General features: G+C 31.9%; 3 protein-coding genes and 1 non-coding gene across 5 annotated transcripts in view; 3 read left to right on the top strand and 1 right to left on the bottom strand.

Annotated features, from left to right (window-relative positions):
• Positions 1 to 2878: 2878 nt before the first annotated feature.
• Positions 2879 to 2950, top strand: TRNAD-GUC (transfer RNA aspartic acid (anticodon GUC)). The gene has a single exon. It is a non-coding gene; the product is annotated as a tRNA-Asp (tRNA).
• Positions 2951 to 7728: 4778 nt separating this feature from the next.
• Positions 7729 to 10114, top strand: LOC106126583 (uncharacterized). Its single transcript, NM_001312836.1, is given in 3 exon segments — positions 7729 to 7785; positions 8491 to 8630; positions 9589 to 10114. Coding segments are annotated over 2 exon segments (546 nt in total). The 5' UTR covers positions 7729 to 7785; the 3' UTR covers positions 9995 to 10114.
• A 1639-nt stretch (positions 10115 to 11753) lies between these two features.
• LOC106126646 (uncharacterized) lies at positions 11754 to 12220 on the top strand. The gene is made up of 2 exons (XM_013324394.1): positions 11754 to 11881; positions 11984 to 12220. Exons 1-2 carry the CDS (start codon positions 11754 to 11756, stop codon positions 12171 to 12173), a joined length of 318 nt encoding a protein of 105 aa, XP_013179848.1. The 3' UTR covers positions 12174 to 12220.
• A 2917-nt stretch (positions 12221 to 15137) lies between these two features.
• Positions 15138 to 20115, bottom strand: part of LOC106126824 (MOXD1 homolog 1) — a 52848-nt gene continuing 47870 nt past the window's right edge. For both annotated transcript variants that reach the window (XM_013324699.1, XM_013324700.1), the window contains exons 5-13: positions 19696 to 20008; positions 19181 to 19282; positions 18472 to 18635; positions 18095 to 18211; positions 17696 to 17842; positions 17278 to 17432; positions 16607 to 16698; positions 16068 to 16234; positions 15138 to 15768 (exon numbers count right to left, since the gene is read on the bottom strand). In XM_013324699.1, the coding sequence (XP_013180153.1) occupies positions 15586 to 15768; positions 16068 to 16234; positions 16607 to 16698; positions 17278 to 17432; positions 17696 to 17842; positions 18095 to 18211; positions 18472 to 18635; positions 19181 to 19282; positions 19696 to 20008 (1440 nt within the window). In that variant the 3' untranslated portion in view covers positions 15138 to 15585. The remainder of the gene's footprint in view (positions 15769 to 16067; positions 16235 to 16606; positions 16699 to 17277; positions 17433 to 17695; positions 17843 to 18094; positions 18212 to 18471; positions 18636 to 19180; positions 19283 to 19695; positions 20009 to 20115) is intronic.

Raw genomic sequence — 20115 nt, 5'->3', positions numbered from 1 at the left:
AAAAACTAACAAAATTCTTATTTATGGGATTTATTCATACGAATATTTACCGCTATACTTTCAAAGATTTTGATATATTTTGCAAGCGAAACTTATTTATATTCTTGCGCTTTGTTTTATCGATTTAGCGTTAAAGCGTTTAAGCGCTATTTCTCGTCTGATAGGCCTTTGCCTAATAATGAAACATAGATGAACTATGAGAAAAAAATCCATTTCAACAGCCAACAGTCTGGACCGCGTGGAAGTAGCTGGTCAACGCATTTGTAAGGGCTCAAGACGAGCATGACCTTCACTAATAAAGTATACGAAGAAGAAAATAGCTAGATTTCTAACAGCTACGAGAATCTTTTTAATTTAAAATGAATAAGCTTTAGTCAGGCATCACAGATGAAAGCGTGCACACAGAAATAATTAGTGCAGAGATGTAGATTGATGAATACAATTTGAAAGCCGTTGCAGTGCTCGTGGATTACTGTCACGTGGGATGGACGAGAACTTAACGATTATAAATGGACGACGAACAGCGCTGATTCCACACGTTATATTAAAGTGTTACTTGTAAAAGTATTTTTTTTAATCTATATTCAAAAATACGAAAAAGAGATAAGCAAAATTAATTAACAAATCAATAGGAGAATAGAACACAATGCATTTACTGGTAAGCTTAAAATATGTTTTAAAGATTAGTTGGTATTTTATGAATAAACCCTTTGGTGTAGGTTTCTTTTGCTAAATCTCCACTAAGAGTCTTTTTAGTGACAGTTATATGTGACTCTGATTGCAGCAAAGTTCACTAACTGACATTGGTCAGTAGAAGTATTATATTAAAGCGTTGTACAATTTACCGTGGGTTTCCTACACCAAAATCTGTTCATAAAACATATCGTCATCCCTGTCTTTATCATTGACAAAACAGAGTTACCAATATGATTTGAACGGGGATTTTGATCTCAGAAACCCACGGTTTTTAGGGTCAATCATAATAAATATATAGTGAGTTAACATAATACTAGTTTTGGCATAATATTAAGAACCTTATCTTTGCTTGTCTATTGATACCGTACCTCACGATCCCAACAGACCTTTTTCTCGTATGTCCAATTTTCTCAACCCTTTGTTTACCTTTGTCTCAAGTATTCGTATGCAAAAATACATATATATGTATGATTAAAATAAGTGACAATAGAATTTAATATTTTTAAATAGATTATTTATAGTTATTCGCTTTATTTTTAATTGTAAGTTATTGCAAGTTTTCACTTCCGCGGAACGAACATTTTATCCCATTTTTTTAGAGTGAAAAGTTTGACAATATGTCTTTGTATTTTGGCAAGGTATTACGGGGTCATATTTAATACTAATTAATTCAATTACATCAAGACTAATCACAACGCAATTCCTAAGCGCGTATAATCTTCGACCACATCATCACTTAACATCAGCTGGCATCGTGGTCAAGCGTTGGCTTATTCAATATAAAAAAAAATGTTTTTATTTTCAATAATCCCTCGTGAAAATTGTTTATTTATTTTATTTATTTATTTTCAATGTTATTCCTAAATTTAATAGGCTTTTAAAAAAGCGAGAAATCTCTTATTACTTACTCTAAATGATGACTTGGATTTTCTTTACTTGGATCTACTTAAAAAATAAGAGATAAATTGGTTAATTTTTCAATGTCCGTCTTTGAAAAATTTGATAATTTATGTTATTCACACAATAAAATCTTTGTTGAACGTTTCAAAGCAGTTTTATCGGGAGTTTTCATTGCCGAAACATTTGAAATTAAACGTATTAACGTCTCTTTCACTTACTGATAAAACTGGTGTTTAACAAACTACATATCTCGGTAGTGATAAAACAGATAAAATAAAAAAATCAGGGCTTAACTATAAAAATGAAGACTGTGTTTCAATTGCATTTTAGCATAGACATATGTCAATCCTTTTATCGCATATATAGAGATTACCAGAAATAATTACTATACATATGTTTTCGAAATGTCATCTTGACAAATGAATAACAAAGTATATCGAAAGCAGTTTTGATAATGCATACTTGAGGGCTAAATTAAATATATTATTTTATAACTATAGTGTAGTTATAAAAGCTGTCGCCCACGACTCCATCCGCGTGGAAGGAAAAAAAACTTAATCAGTAGCCTATTTATGCTTAATTTCAGCAAGAAAAAGTAAGATTGACGTCCATAATATCGTCACCGGCGGTCAAAGGGTTAAAACATGTGTTTAACCTGTGTCGAGCTGTATTTTTGGAATAATACAGCTTTATATTTTTCATCGCAAAATCCCAAGAGTAAACAATGACGTACTAAACGTTACGATATTAAAGTTTTACAAATAGAAAAGGAACAATATCTTAGTAGTTTCATTTGTAAGAATAGAAACACAATAATGAACTTAAAATGAACTGCCATTTGCAGTTAAAGAACAATAAATAAACAGGAATTTCTTAATTGCTATTGCTTAGCACTAATGCAAGATCTTCTGATATTCCTTTCTCCATTTAATAAACTCTGGTCCATTTTTTGTAGAATTTGTTAAAACAGCTATTAAAGTTGTCCAGGTTTTGGTTTAAGGTGTTTTGCTAGCGTGTATTAAAACGTAATTGAAATATGCTTATCCTTTCTTCCATCTATACCTTCCATTAATTTAAATAGTCAGAATTTTTATTTTATTTCATATTTACGCGCAATCCTTTCTATCTATCCTTTCTTTGGTACTCTGTACTATTATATATATTCATAAGTCATTCTTTTTTGGAGTATTTATTGGTCGTTGAAAAACGAAAAAAAAACAGAATAAAAATGATTGCGTTTTATTTTCAGCTTTGAATAATATGTTTTATATTTATAACTATATCCTCGGTAGTATAGTGGTAAGTATCCCCGCCTGTCACGCGGGAGACCGGGGTTCGATTCCCCGCCGGGGAGACTTTTTTGTCATTTACCGCTTGCTTTATTTTTACTGCTTGACATGAAGAAGATTTATGTTGACTCACTTTCAATTGCTGTGCGTCTCCACTGAAGTGACACTTACATCAACATATTTTTAATGTCTCAGATTTTCTTTGAAAAAAAAGAACAATCGGTGCGGCGTAAATACGAGTCACGGCAGTGAAAACCCACAGTTTAGTTGTCATTTTGTAAAGGTTGTAGGTACATACCAGGTAACATTGGTTGTTGTGTTTGTTCGATAGTATAATACGATTCAAACATAACGTCGGCTCGCGCTAAGCAGCGAGCATTTATTACGTAGTTTGAAAAAAACAAAGTATAAGGAAAATGCGCTTAGGGAGAAGCCAATCCCCAGATCTCATATGAAATTGCAAGCAAACGTAAAGTTTGGATGGTAGAGTCAAAACAAGTAAATGCCAATTCTTCGAAATATTTTTTAGTATTTAACTTCCTTATAAAATATTTTCCTTATTTATGTCCTTCCTTTGTTTTTCGTGTCAACGTAATGTCAACAAAGTAGGTACCTAAATAATCTGCCTGTTATCCTTTTTATAACAAATCTGTTTGCATTTAATAAAGTAAATATAAATCAAACACTATTTATATAAATTAAAATTATTTTATTTGAATACAAACAAATAGATGCAGAATAAAATATCTTTTATCAGCCTATAAATAGTAAATGAGATGACAGTGTCATCCAATTCATCAATTTATGACACTAGATGGCGGTACCGTCAGACTATTTTATGACGATCTAAAATTATATTGAAGTTTTATTAGATTTGGTGGATATTTATATGTAAGTAATGTTTATCTTTATTATGCATTTCCACTGTTGGAACACATGTATAGCAACATAGTGATATAATAAGTATATCCACGTACTTCAAATATTTACGTCTCGATTTTAAATTGTTATTTATCTTGGGCTCCTAAAACCAAAATGTTCTATAAAACATATTGTTATATCTGTTTTATCAAAGATAACAAGGATAAGGATATGATTTATACACAGAACAAGTCTCAGAAGCCAACGTTTAGTGCGATAAAAGATAAATTATTTGGAAAGTTTTAAAGTAATTTCTAGCTTTAAATATAACCCTTCGTTCAACAGAATAGATGACAATTAATTCAATAATGACATCATTTATTACTTTTACGTCCCAAAACTGTTGAACTTTTACCCAAATTTAAACGCAAACTGTGGCACAATAACGTATTTCAAATATTACTTTTGACTGACGAAAATTATAACTGTTTAATAAAAAAAGACAAACTCTAATTATTCCTTATTGCAAATACATGTTCTAAAACAGTTTGGCAAAACTCTAATTAATTAAATCCTAAAGCGTGATAGCAATAATTGAAACTGAATAGAGATAAATCAGATGAGACTATCAGGAGTCATTAATTACGATATCAATTAATTTTCTTTTTGTCTTCATTGTTATCTGCAAGTCATTTCGTCGAAGTGAGGCCCTTTGGTCATTTATACAGGCTGACGGATGGTCTGTCGTCGTTCACGAAACATGATTAGTATATTTAAAAAGAAATTGCAGCAGGTATTTGTATCCAACTTCAACTTAAACAAATTTTCAATCAAAATATTATACTGCCAAAAGTGTTTTTTTTTCTTAGATTTCATGAACAAATTATGAAGTGGTCTCTGAGAAAGGTCCATTAGAAATTTGAGATTTTGGTTAAGTTATTGTCTTTGTTTCTTATAATACTTGTCACGTCACTATTATAATTTTGCACGCAAGTGAAAACTTTCATAAAAGTTTAAAACATTAAGACTGAATTGTAAAATGTATAGGCTTTACAAATACTCTTGTTGAATACGGAACTGAGTTGAATAGTTTTTCATTTCAATAGAAAACAAAATGGAGCTGCTCTCATTAGACATACGGAATGTCATTACCTCTGAGAAGATACGCTAGGTATTTCGAAATGGAGTCTTTCAAATAATCACAAAGCGCCTGCATGTTTATTAGCGGCAATATTTTTAAAAGGCATCATTGCAGCTACGCAATAGTAAGGAAATAAGTTTTATTTTAAAAAGTATTAACAGACCTTTGAACAATTTTAACTATTTCCTTAGGATAATGAATGACGTTAATCTTAATAATTTAAACATAAGACTTCTGAGGACGGCTTTAGAATCTTATAGTAACTTTGACCTTGTATTAAGCTCGTTAAAGGAGGTGATGAAAATCTTTGAAGCCTATAACATGTCTGGAATATTACGTGAGACAGTAAATTACTCAAAGAGATTTTCGTTGTTAAATTTATAATGTTATCAGTCACTCAGTATGGTTTATTATTAATTCAATAAAGGTTTTGGGTCTTTGTGTGGTTTCTGTAAATGGAATATTAGATAGAAATTTGACATGTATGCTTAAGATGTTTATTTATAATACAAACAGCCACCAAAAAATATAAACCAAATTGTTATAAGGATTTTCAAGAGAAATTAAAGGCCAAACGTTTATATAAAAACTACAAAAGAGAAAGTTGCCTCTAAATACACAGTTAAGAGAACGTAATATACCGTATGATTAATAAACATAAAATTATCCTGTTAAAAAATTTAAAAATGAATTAAAAATACGTTTCGAAGATGGAAATTCTCGGATAGCGATTACTATCGCAATAAGATTTCTTTATCCATAACTATAATCTTTTGCGGGGAGTTTCCTTTATAACTAACCTAACACAGAAAAAAATTATTTTTGTCTTCATTGTTATCGGCAAGTCATTGCGCCGAAGTGAGGCCCTTTGGTCATTTATACAGGCTGACGGATGGTCTGTCGTCGTTCACGAAACATGATTAGTATATTTAAAAAGAAATTGCAGCAGGTATTTGTATCCAACTTCAACTTAATCTCGGATAGCGATTACTATCGCAATAAGATTTCTTTATCCATAACTATAATCTTTTGCGGGGAGTTTCCTTTATAACTAACCTAACACAGAAAAATCTAGTAATAAATATAGCCGATTTCCCCTGGAATAAATTAAATACTTTTCCAACAACGTTAGAATTTTTCAAATCGAATCTTTATTCTATCTTTTAATAAATTAATTAAATTTATTATATCTTTATAATATTGAGTAAAGACAATCAAGAACTTATCTTTTTTATTTTAATCAATTAGAAACTGTATTCTTCAACCATTATCCCGTTGCCCTTATGTACTCATGTAGGGTTAGCGCAACAGTTTTCGTTGTCCAGATGATCTGATACTATCTTCTGTCCTATTAGACTCCTTACTTCATCATGTCATCTGTCACACAATCCATCCAAAAATCATCAAATTTATTTTAAACCTATTATTATTCTTTCTAATTATCTGCTGTTTGATGTACTCTTATTTGCTGGTATAAATGATAAATTAATTTATACAACTCAATGTTTCAAGAATTGAATACGCAGTAACAAACAACTCAAAGAAGCGTTTCTCTGATGAGTAATGTGCAATCATGTTTTTTCCTATAATGAATCACTGCATCGATAACGCAAATATACCCACATATTAGAATTTCCATATATAAACTACTAACTGTCGCCTGCGACTCCGTCCGCACGGCAAAAAAACATAATTAGTAGCCTCAGTGTTCTTCCAGTCTTCTACATGTATGCCAAATTTCATCTAGATCCGTTTAGCCGTCCCAGAGATACCTTTAAATAAACATCCATCCATCCATCTAAAGGATCGCATTTATATTATTATAGTAAGGAAAGTAAATGGAACAGTTCCATTGAAAGGGGATTACATATTAAATACTCGGACAATTAAAGGAGGTTTTAATTGCATCGAATAATATTTAATTCCTTAAAGAGATAACTGCAAAGGATATTCTATTTTATTACTATAATGATTAAGTATAAAATCACAATAACAGTATATGTATATCGCGACAAATTAATTGTCCAAGATTTTAAACCGGTGTTCGCATCACCGTTTTCCTTATTCATTTTAGAGATCCTTTTAAAAATGAATTAAAAAAATCTCGAAAGATCATTTCATTTTTATAAATGAATATAATCCCTTCTTATTTATATCAAAAAAATTTATAATCTTAATGGAACGATCAAGACTAAATATGATTATAGTGCTTGAACATTTCCATGGAGATTTTAAAAATTATTGTGACAGGGCACTGGGATTCGTTAGTAAAAACTTAACTCTTTTTTAAATAAATCAAAATGAAGCTTTTTTAAATGTAATACCAAAGATTTACATTATTGGGTTCCACTGACCGTTAGTAATAATTAAAAACAAAAAAAATCAAACACAACTCACGCCTGTAACCCAGGGGGATAGACAGAGAGACGACAGACTTGCATAAGACGTGGTCAAACTAACCTCCGCCAAATATTAATTAGAGAAAAAAAAACAAGAGAATACAAAAAATACGAAATTTCATTTTATCATTTCCATGCTGAATAAATTGTCTTTTTTATAAAAATATCGAGAACCCTTCTTTATTTTATAATCTTTAAGAAAACAATCATACAAACGAAACCTTTGTGGAGGTTATAAATTAAAAAATATATATATTTTTATATAATTTACACTTAGAATTTGTTTATGATTCAGTATAACATTAAAATTGATGGTAAAGATTAAAAAACTGTGTTACAAGGTAAAGGTAAAATTATCATAACGGGAACCCGCATTGGACCATTACTGGTTCACGGGGTTTTTATTTATGTTTTTGCAAAATCTTGGACAAACCAGTCGACGCTAAACCGTTCGAAGAGCGAGACGTTTATCGTGTAAATTGTTTTTATTCATTACGTAGTAAGTAAATTTTAATTATATTCATTTAATTGATTCCTAAACGAAGTATAATTGTTTATATTCCCATCTATTTCAGAATTATTGCAATTTACCATTTGATTATGCTATATTTATGTTTTTTTTTTCGTTAGTACATCATTTAATCATGTGTTATTTGTAGACATGGGTAACTCAACTAAAATTTATGACCTCCAGATCAGGTCACGGTTCACGTATATGCAGAACAGTGATTCGATTCGCAGCTTAATGTGTCCCTACATAGAGTTATGATTTGTGTTTATAACTGCGAACTGCTAGTCACAAAGCCGCTAGCGATCGAGTCAGAGTTATAGTACATTCCGATGAGCTATGAGCTGCTAATTTAGTAATTGAACCGCAACTCAACGGTTCAAGTTCTGTGAGTTCTTCTGGACCGGTTATGAGCTTTTGTGCTTATATTGTGTGAATGCAAATATTTAGATGGATGGATTTGTAAGTAGGTATCTCCAGAACGATTGAACGGATCTCAATGATATTTGGCACAGATGCAGAACATAGTCTGGAAGAACAGATACGGTAGGGTTTTTAAGATCGCACAGACGGAAACTCGGGCGACAGCCACGTCATTATAATTATGGTTAGAGTCGAATATAAAACACTAAATTGAATGAACAAAGAACGTATTATTACAGTCATATTAATTATCTGCATATTTTTGTCATTCAGATGGCTTACATGCAAATCTTGTTGATCGCTGCGTCCGTTGGCCTGGTGTGGTGTCAACGACCTTTCTTCGCGGGTTCCCGGCCAATCGGATATCCAGAGGTGGAAAAACCATCAACGACAGCGGATCAACTTGGAAATCGGTAAGAAACACGGTTACAACTAGTTTAGGAGACAGAGACCCACCAATTTTGTGCAAAATGGTTTCTTGTCCCATAAAGTTTTTTTTTTAATTTTAATTCTGAATTTCTATAATTAACACTTAGATATAAGATGCTAAAGATAAGTCACTAGTTAGAAATTGAAATAGTCTTTTGTCCTATTTCCACTGAATCAGTCTCGACTGCAACACATAATGATAGCCGTGCGCGGTTACAGTCGCGCGGCTAACCGCTTAGTGGAAATAAGGACTAAATTATTTACTACAATATCGTGAAAGATATTTAATATGTTTTACCTACCGGTAAAAACCAAAGCTCACAATTTGTCCTGGAAAATTGTATATAAAAAAACTTTATTTCCTCAAGCGGATTTCTTTATCCTATTAGTCACATTTACCTGTTTAATATTCAAGAAACTTAGTCATATTTGAAGACGGAATGGTAGGGAAAATGCGGTTTTAGGTACACAAAGGATTAAGAAGACATGTATAATGACCTTGAACTTTAGACTATACAAGCTCAATTAAATAAATCTGAAATGCTTTAGATATTTTATTAATAAATTTAATTTTTATAACTTAAAGTTTGAACTTATTTGTAGTATATCAGTCTGTGATGTAAGGAAAACATATTGACTTATCAAGTGATGCGTCCCTATAATTTCACATTTTCAATCCTTGGTCTCTGAGAGCGTCGGTGGCTTAGGGGTGACTTGACTTGAAATCTGCAGATCCTGTTTTCGAAGCCCGCCATGTACCAATGTGTTCATCAATTTTCAATTTACATATATACACCTATCTTCTGACTTCTTACGGTGAAGGAAAACATCGTGATGCGACCTGCATATATCTGTGAAGAAATTCAAAGATATGTGTGAAGTCAATAAACCCGCACTGGCCAGCTTGACTATGTTATATTACATTATCTTTGTTCTTTTCAGATTTGGCGAAGGTACAACACAAAGATTACCACTCGAGGCTCAAGGCGACAGAGATCTTGTTGATAGATTGAGCAAACTACCACTGGACAAGCAGCCGTTCTGGCTTATCAACTGGCAAGCCTTAGAAGCTCACAGACAACAACCGCAGTCTTATCCGATCAGACCTAATCCATTTGCTGAAAATCCATTTGTTCCCAATAACTCAGGAAACATCAATCCGGGAAGTAACCTTGGTAACAGGAGTGGTGATGCTAACAAAGATACTTTAGCGAGTTCCAGTTCGTTTGCACCTCCGTCTACAGAAAAAGCCACTACTTTTAGTACAATTGTCAATACACTTAAATCACAAGAAATTGATCCAAAACTAAATACTTCAAATAAGGATGCGTTAGAAAAGAAGCTGTAAAATGGTGTACAGTGATAATACTAAGATCCCTACCAATTTTTAATTATATACGCCTTGGAAATAATGTAATTTAACTGGAGTAGTACTCAAAATAATAAATTTATTATACCTATTTCAAAATGAATCTTTTTATTTAGTTAATAAGCCCTCTAAACCAAAAAATGAAACCGAGAAAAGAATTTAACGATTTAAGCACCTTATTGCGCCTGACAAAAATAAATAGCAACGAGCTTTTTTGCTATGTGCTCATTATTTTTACAAATGGTTTTTATTTCTCACAATCGCATCATCAATAGGAAAATTGAAATAGTAGCAATATCGGTACTGCAATCTTGTTAAAACTCCAATTTAGTTGTTACTTTATCTTGTTTTATACTTTATTGTTTCTGTTTTATATTCAAATCGTAGTACAGAGCGACGACGATTTTCGATTTCCTCATTCTTTATATGGAAGAAAGGAAACGCGGAAAAGGAGTAATCCTGATTTCTACGTCTTTTACGAGCAAGCGCTATAAAAGTAAGCAATCATTTGGAAATTTGGAACCTTCTGGAAACACAGGATTATATATGAAAATAAAATAAAATAAAGTTAGTATTTTAGTACACCAGTAGTAATCTAAAGAAATACAAAACGCACACTAACAATTTCTGCCGCTCTCATTGTTATGTAGTTAATAATTCCCTTAGTACTTCTTCATGTTGACTTGCGGTCGTGTAATACCAAACATGATGTTAAATGTAAGTTTTGACATAGAAATCAAAAATTATACATACGGTCTAAAGCCCTTCGACCACAAGGCTACGTAAATAACTTGGTAGGTCCGCCCGCGCGTTTAACGCATTAATTTTTTCATACCAAACCAGCACTAAGGAATTGCTTCAAGCATTTAAGCAACTCTGAAAGTTACAGTTTGTCTGCTGTTCCATTTTATATATTATCTTGTAAACTATACTAACATGCGTAACGCATAGAACCTCACGCACACATCATTAAAAGATATCGTATAATAACTCATAAAATCCTGATGTTATTCTTATTCTTCTTTAAGTCGTGAACTAAATATTATTGGTTTAGTGCTATTGTACATATTTGAGAGCAAAAGAGAAATCTTTGTTAAGAATTTTTTATTATGTGTTATAAATGTTCGTAAAACCATACATAAAGTACTCAGTAAAGGGTATATATTTGCAAAATGCTATAAATATCAGTTACTCTTAAACTAAAGGAAGAAAAAAGTGCTTGTACAGACATTTAATATTAATTGACGCGTAAGTAACCCGTAGGACCTAGTACGAATAACCGAGAGAACGTTTTCGTAACGCCATCAATTAAATTTGTATTACAATTAGTGCAACGCTCTTACCGAGCGTAAAGTACACCAACAATTCTCATACAGAGTTTACGAAAGCGTGGTTTGCAAATATCGTGTTAGGCCCTCTAGTATCGATTGTACTGACAGTGAGATTGTTACTGTTAATATTGCACTTTTTTCTAAGTTATTAAAAAAAATTACTTCCATTCTACGACAGAGTAACAAAACTCTTACCGTGGGTTTTCGAGACCTAAATCTCCGTTAAAATGTTGTTATCTTTGTTTTACAGAGTTTTGTTTTGACAATATGCTAAATACAGAATTTTAGTTTTAAAAACCCACGGTTACAGATCCCATTAGATGGGCCAAGAACCCTAAAGTCGTTGTTAGGTTATATTATTCTCCCAATGTTGTTATTTAATTTTACTGATGATTTCTAAACAGATGATGGATTTTAAACCAGTCTTGTTGTTGACTGCATCGTTATGCTTCGTATTAAGTCAAAGACCTCCTTACGCTGGGAAACATCCGATTGGTTATCCGGAAGTAGAAAAAACATCTGAGCAATATGGCGGGTAAGTGCATTATTCATCTTATTATCATCGGGCGACAGCTAATTACGAGTTTTAATTAATTAGTAACGTATCACATAAATGATGAAATCTTTTTTTTTTCAGAACAACCGAATTTCCTTTAGAGAGGTTACCTCTCGAAGCTCGCGGGGACATAAACCTAGTGAAACGTTTAGTTCAATTACCTATAGATCAACAACCATTCTGGCTTATCAACTGGCAAGCATTGGAATGGTACAGGCAGCATCCACGAACATATCCCATACGAGAGAATTCATTCCTCAAAGACCCATAACTAATTAAAAGAAAAATTCTTGTCTTCTTCCAAAAAAAAAAAAACTGTATTTCTCAAAGGATTTTTCGTTACATTTAATAGTGTGTTTTAGTGCTGATTACAAATGTATTGTTTTCTCTTTCTTTCTCTTTGGAAAACCAGAGATAAAAAATATATGTTTTCAGCAATGAAAATCTAATGTTACGTATAGTAAGCAGTTGTTTTCGAGGTAGTGGAGAGTATATCAAAATTGATTTCTTAGGTTTTCTATCAATTTAAATAAAACACGATTATACGTTTACTAATATTTACATGTTCAATGTAATTGTACAATACAATAGCATACTTGAAGTAATAAAAACACATCATATTGACTTTTTTTTAAAATAAATAAAACCTTAACACTAAACGTATACTTAAAATTAACAAGTCACAGGATTTTATAAATAGAAATAGAGGGCATAGAACAACTGGATGACTTACTCTTAAACTTAGTTCAATCAAAGAAAAAATCCTAAAAAAAATATGTACAGTCAGGAAAATTAGCAGTGTTCTACTATGAGACATACTTCGCACCTTCTAACAAAATAAACATAATAATAAAAAGAATTTAACCTTGTACATAGATCGACCTATTTTCGTACACATTTAAATGCTGAGTCTAATTGATAATTCTGAAACGTTCAAACGACTGTCGCTTTAAAGATGGAATACCGCCAATTTCCCCGATTGTACATACATAGCTAAGTGTACCGAGTTATTTTAAATGTACTTAATGAAGTTAAAGGTTGCCTTTTACACAGAAATGTACCTCCAAAGGGTAAAAGTTATCCGATAAAGACAGATCGCTACTAAAGATAATTATCAAAGTTAGAAGAAACAGTCAAGAAAAAAGGCAAATATCTTTTAAGGCAATTATAATTTAAATTTATTTACATTTTATTGCAACAAAATTTTCATTTCGAATATACTTACCACGAAACTACCAATGAACCAAATACTGCAAATTCTATCAAACTTTAAATACGTCGAAATCAATATAATCTGAATATTTATACGTGTACAGTCGCAAAATAAATATTAATTAAAACTGACCTAAGGTCTTATTACTTAAACTGGACTTCAAAAAATTCTGTATAATTTACTTAATATGTACCTAATATGTAATACATCAAACTTTAGTTGAACTGAATGTAATTATTTTGGCACAAATGTATTACCGATTCTAACAGTGAGTTCACTGCTAAGATCATATCAAAACATATTGTTCAAGAGTTCGCTAGTGTACTCACAACACGACACATATAAATAGTATAAAATATACTAATAAAATTCACAAATTATTGCTTCATTACACGTATTATGATTATGTTACTAACCGTGGGTTTCTAAGACCGAAATCTCCGTTTAAAACATATTTCTGATTCGTCAAATAATGACATGGATGATATGTTTTATACAAAGATATTGGTCTTCGAAACCAACGTTAAACTTTAATTTTCGAATATATAAAATATTAGGCACCATTTACACTAAAATGAATTTCGATTTTTTCGAATTCAGTTTTTTTTCATTTACATTTAATATTTAAAAGTAAACTACGTGAAATAGAAACATAATGCATAGAAATAATAAATACATGTCATATTTTGAATACAGATATGTGGGCGACCATAAATTACGTAAGGTGTTTTTTAAATTTCCTGCTCCTCCCTCCCCCCAGGTGAGATTTTATTCAACCCCCTCCCCCATTCCCAAATCTCACGTGAGATTTTTAAAAATATGAGTTTCTTACGTAAAGGCGTTTTATTGTTATTGTAAAAAGACAGAAAATATGCTTCGTTCTTTTGCTTTTTTTTTTGTTTCAATCAGAAAAAAATTGCGTGGTATTTACCGAGACCCCCTTCTCTCCAACGTAAGATTAGATGAGATTTGACTCCCCCCCATAAACACCTCACGTAATTTTCGGACGACCTCTATAAAGATTGTAAGTAAATTATTGCTTTAAATAGTTAATATTATTTTCGTCGGCAATTTTAGTGTGTTTGTGCCTTAATGTAAAAAATCTACATTTTAAATTCTACAAAAATATATTTGTAAATTTATCCTGATACGACAGAGCCTTCAACACAGTCCATATTGAATACTATATTTGTAGTATAGTTTGTTTATAAAAAAAAGTTTCATTTCACAAAAAAATTATATAAATCAGGAGATAAATTAAAAAGTTATTTCTTAAAATAACTATCACTGTTGTAACTCTTTAAAGTTAACTTTAGTTATAATTGTTAAAACAAATACAATATCAACACAAGATTAAGGACAAAAACATATTTATAAACGTAATGTCTTCGGAAATGGAATTAAAATAAAAACATTGGAATATAGGAATCAGTCATTTCAGTATAGAAAAATAGGATATTTATAGTACAAGTTTACATTTGGTATTATAAATCCAAAATTACAAATACTTAGTGAAACACATGAGCAAAACTCATAAGTACAAAAATCACAAAAACACGTTTAGAATTAAATACATTTGATTAACGCCATCTAGTGAGATTGAACTAAAATAAAACATTTTAAACAATATTACAACATCTTTTGCATTGACAAAAAAGGGACCAGTAATAAAATATCGATATGTTAAAATACATATACTTATAATGTATACGAAATCGATTTCACAATCGATTTAACTTTGACTGATGTTTCTATCAAATTCAAATTTAGAATAACTCTCACAAATTCTTTCTCTTACGATGATTAGGCAAAGGTCCAATGACATACAACCATAGCTGACAAAAAAAAAATATGTTTCAATGTTGATAAAAACAGGCAAAGGTTCTAAAACCATACAGCCAAAAAATAACCTGATTTTTTTTCAAAATTAAAAATAAAATCATTAAAAAAACTTTTTTTTACGTATGCACTGCATATGTATTGTATAAAAAATCAAAGTAAAAATTGTAAATAATAAAAATATATTTTTCTGAACTCGTATGCATGTACTTTGTTTAAAAAAAATCATAAATGCTTTCAAATGTACCGAATCGTACTGAGCTAAGGTTTGCTAATTATTAAATAATCAACTATACAAATGCTATGAATACAACTTTCGTTACAAATTTGGCCAAATAATACTAATTAAAAAATAATTATAGTGTACATTTCATGTGAAACTGATCAGAATTTTCGTTACAAATAACCAATTTATTCAATCTCCTAATCCATTGACATAGTATGAAAAAAAAACAAAAAAGTACCATTCCCAGCACGAATTAAAACATAACCTAAATTCCATACAAACATGACGCATATTGTAACGAAAATTCCAAACGCATAACAAAAAAAAATGCCCTGACATTTAAATATTTGAATATCTCGATAATAAAAACAAGCTAAAACAAAAACAATAGTGTCTCATTCAGTATTACCGCGCAATGAGACAGTTTATCGACATAAACAAGATGGCGGATAAACTAAATGACAGTTTGGTTGCTGCATTAGTTTTTGTGACGGACGGTAGCCTCACACTTTTATAATTGCAGGACTTCTCTGATGTATCGTTGTTCGTTAGTTCCGTAAAATTGGGATAAGTCTGGATCTGTACGGGCTGTGGAATAAAATAAACATGTGAACAACCATCTCTTTTATCTTAACTTTCTCTCTCTCATTCTCTCTCTCTCTCTCTCTCTGATAACTTTGATTTTATTTTTTATTTTTTAGTAATAAATAACAATTTTATTAGCGGTCAGGATTTCTTTTTGGCGCGATTTTAGCGACTCTTACATTTTCTCATACAAATACAATTTAATCTCGGGTATAGAGGTTTCTCGCTTATTATAAATTTTAGTGTAATTTAAACTTTAGAGTACAGAGTATAAGAGACTTGATATTATTCTAAGCACTCACCGCTCCCCAGGAGTCATCATTCTTCTTGCAGAAGGTCATGTGCATTCCTCTGTACAGCGTCTTTTCTATCTGCTCCGTGAGCAGCACCTCCGACCACGGCATCTCGTTCAGGTGCGCCATGAAAGTCTTGTTGCCGAACTCAAGTGGCTCCTTTATCACTAATTCCTCTAGAAGATACAGAAGATAACATTAGAAGATTTAAAACTACTGCTGACTTTTAGAAGATCACTTTAGGGAAAGAAGGAATTATTTTAATCACTATTTTTTTATGCAATTTACGTTGCCAACCTTCAATCGACGGATGAGGGGACGCACAGAAACATAATTTTTCCCCCTCCTCCAACAAATCTACTTCTCCTTCATCTCTAGCTCCAGGAAGGGGAAAAAGACTAAAATTAGTCCTAACAATAAGATAACAATGTTAGTTTAGGATCCTATGGTTATTTACGGTTGAATTTTAGTGAATTATGGAATATTCTTATCCATCTTTCAAGATAGAGGGCGCTTGCGGCATGTCGCCATTTTGAAATGTTACTTACTCATAAATCCAACGCCTTGATCATCGCCTTGCATACCGCCTTCTTCCGATTCCTTGCCTTGATCTGAAGGTAGGTTTGGATATTCTACATATCTGAAATTTATATTTTACATGCTTCAATCATAACAGAGAGACAAGCCAAGGTATAAAAAATAAAAAATAAACTTTACAAAGCAATCAAATAGTTAAGGAGCGGAGAGGAAAAACATGCAAAAAGCTATCAAAATCAAAACTTGCCAATAAAAAAGTCTGTCAATTACTTCAGACCCTACTTAAAGGATCTTCTGTCTACTTTTATTACCTAATTAGCTAAACTAACAAGAACTTATCGAGCATATCAATATTACAATATTTTATGTTTTAAATAAATAGTTTGTCTTGGCCATTGTATGCAAACACAATGTATTTACAAGTAATACTTCTTACTAATATTATAAATACGAATGTTTGGATGGATGGATATTTGTTTGAAGTTATCTCCAAAACACCTCAACAGATCTCGATGAAATTTGACACAGATGTAAAACATAGTCTGGAAGAGTAGATAGGCTACTATTTAAGATTTTTTTAATTTCGCATACGGAGTCGCGGACGACAGCTAGTATGACAATACATAAGATTGTTAGTGATATAGAGTTGGAGTAGATTTTTTTATATAAGAAATCGTCTTACGATGATGATAAAAAGGTGTTTTCCACTTGTGTCATATCAACGCCGTAGAACTCTCTGACACCAAATGTCTCAAAGAACTCCTTAGCCGGTGTCATGGAGTAGCAGCCAGCAAGCGGCGTACGAGGATAGTACAGCACAAAAGATAGACACATCTCCTGGAATTACACGAAGAAAAAATTAATAAAAAACAATAGAATTTAAAGGATACCTCATTGTTAAAAAATTGTGGAATTTTTGTAGGTCACAATGGATACAAATATACAAACAGAAGATAAATATTATTAGTATAGTGCAGTATTATCTATAATAAAACCAAAGTGTCATAAGTTTACAATAGATGGCAGCACATATTTTATAAGTTTAACATATTTTTTTTTCTTTAGCAGCAAATTGCTAGTATCATGATATGAAAACAAACCTGTGTTGCAGAATAGCCTCCTAATATCGGTTTATCTCTTCCAGTGCTATCGTAAGTACATTCAGTAATCAATGTATCTCCTTTCAAGAACTTTCTGCCGCCGGGAACAATGCGAGACTGCTGATAGCGAACGTCATACGAGTTTTCCTGTAAAAATCAAATTATTCTATAGCCTAAGAACTGAATATGAAACGCTAGTGTATCAACGGACTTTTCTTCTAAATATTTCTCTATTAAAATTTAATATAACGCCATCTATCGCATATCTATCAAACATCACGAAGATTGTAGTTACTCTGGACTTCGCTAGATGGCGTTAACACAACTCTGTAATAAATAATAGCGCCATCTATTGATGGTTACATGTAGATAGTAGAATTACCATATAAAATACTTTACCTCAGACACTCTAGGTAACTCATCGTTGCCTCTAATATGTTTCAATGAGATCTTCTTTGCTGTACCATGCGCGTGAAGGAGAACAGAAACTATAGTTATGCCATCATCAGGGATCATCTGAAATTATATAAATAAAAAATTAAAAAAAAAAAAACATGATTTACTCTAATTAGTGTTTAACTCTGTCAGTTTGTAACTCTATAATTCAGTCACCTTGGGTTTCCGAGACCAAAATTCCCATTTAAAATATATGACGATAGGCATGAAAATCCTTATCACTATCTTTGACAAAACAGAAGTAACAATATGTTTAAACGGATATTTTGGTTTCAGAAACCCACGGTAAGTCAGTTTGTACTTTTACATATTTAATTTACCGTCTTAGTGCATTCAGAGCCGCAGATGCCGACGGTGCGGTACTGTCGTTGTTTGGGCGGTATGACATGCAGCGCGGATACACCGATGCCTGCACCGAGCAGCGCCGCGTCGTGCGCGCGCAGTCGCGGCGTGTAATGGATACGTATTCCTGAACTGTCTAGCACTGGAATAGAGAGATATGCATAAATAAATACAGCTTGTTTTAAGGGCAAATTATGTACAAATGTCTCATGTCCTTCTCTGGTATTCAAGATTTAAAACTAAATGTTCGATTCATTCGAAAGCACTAATAATTTGGGAAATTAAGGATGAAAAATCTTGATTAAAAGAAAACCGTATTGCGCGGAATGTTTAAAATATTTACAGCCACGTCTGATTGCAAAACTAGCTTATGGCCCCTTCTTCCGCGAAAATTAAAAAAATTCTAGTAATAAATAAAGCCATGTCACCTGGGTATAGTGTAGCATCACAACAATGAAATAATATTTTAAATCGGTTCAATAGTTTCGGAGCCTATTAAATGCAAACAATGAGATCTTTCCTCTTTATAATATTAGTAAAGATTAACACTTTTACTAAGTTTAGTTCAAGCTGCGACATTTACTGACGAGGATACTCCGTGTTAGTGAAACTACTATTAACGTGGTTTAGACAGCGTAAGTTTATTTGCGTGAATATTAATTTAATGCTAAATAACTCAACACGTACCTTCGTGTAGCGCTTGATTATCATAGTGAACTTCAAGCATGTAGAAGCTGGCACCTCCGCGCTTGCCAATCGGAATGCCAACGTTTTCGGGAAGGAATTCACCTGGGAATACAAAATCAAATATATTTAGATACATGCAAATTTAAACGTTAACACCACTGAATAAAGTTACATGTTGCGTAAAGTGAACTTTGCGCAAAATAATTTGTTAACGCATTTCAACTTAGCGTTAACGTAATTTATTATTGAGTTTACATTTAGAGTAAAGAGATAAATTAATATGAATACAATTTGTGAACGACGTTAGCACCTCTCTGGTTTGTGGTTCACGACAAACAACAAAAAAATTAATCCAAATGGACTTTAGGCACTTTATTTAATTAAATTATATAGAATTTGAAATTTTTCATATATTCTGATAAAAAAAAACGCTAAAGGTCTTGCTTGACATGTCACACAGACCAAAACTAAGCTTTATAACGATTTTTTCAATACTATTTTAAAAGACCTTTTACCTTTAGATCCCATAGCCCAAGCTGCAACTGGGGTAGCACAGATCGCCCACTCTGACGGTTTATTAGGTCCGTAATACCCATCACCTTTAGACCATTCGTTCCATGCGTAATCATCTGGGTCTTCCGCACACTCGTACAGCACCATATGATGTACTGGAGACAGACTGTTCTTTTCTAACATTGGTCTACCATTCTTTATAGGTCGGCTATCTATTATAGGTTCGTAACCAACCATATGATGTTTCTTTGATAATTCGGGCGCTTTGAATATTTTACACCAAAACAATGTTGCCATTACGTGAGGTATTTTAAGCTGGAAAAAATAATAATATGGATACTCAAATTTGTAAAGTAATGATAGATTTAAGGATTTCTAGACATTATGGACAATTTTTTTTTACCTAAGCGTTAACTAAGACA

This window comes from Papilio xuthus, unplaced genomic scaffold (genome assembly GCF_000836235.2).
Source record: "Papilio xuthus unplaced genomic scaffold, Pxut_1.1 DF824992.1, whole genome shotgun sequence".
In the NCBI taxonomy this organism is placed as follows: domain Eukaryota; kingdom Metazoa; phylum Arthropoda; class Insecta; order Lepidoptera; family Papilionidae; genus Papilio; species Papilio xuthus.
This window is presented reverse-complemented; position numbering and strand designations above follow the sequence as displayed.

Bases quoted from the DNA above. Each gene is read 5' to 3' on its own strand.
- LOC106126646 (XM_013324394.1), top strand. From the start codon at position 11,754: ATGGATTTTAAACCAGTCTTGTTGTTGACTGCATCGTTATGCTTCGTA. The intron at 11,882-11,983 runs GTAAGTGCATTA...TTTTTTTTTCAG, and splicing joins ACATCTGAGCAATATGGCGG to AACAACCGAATTTCCTTTAG.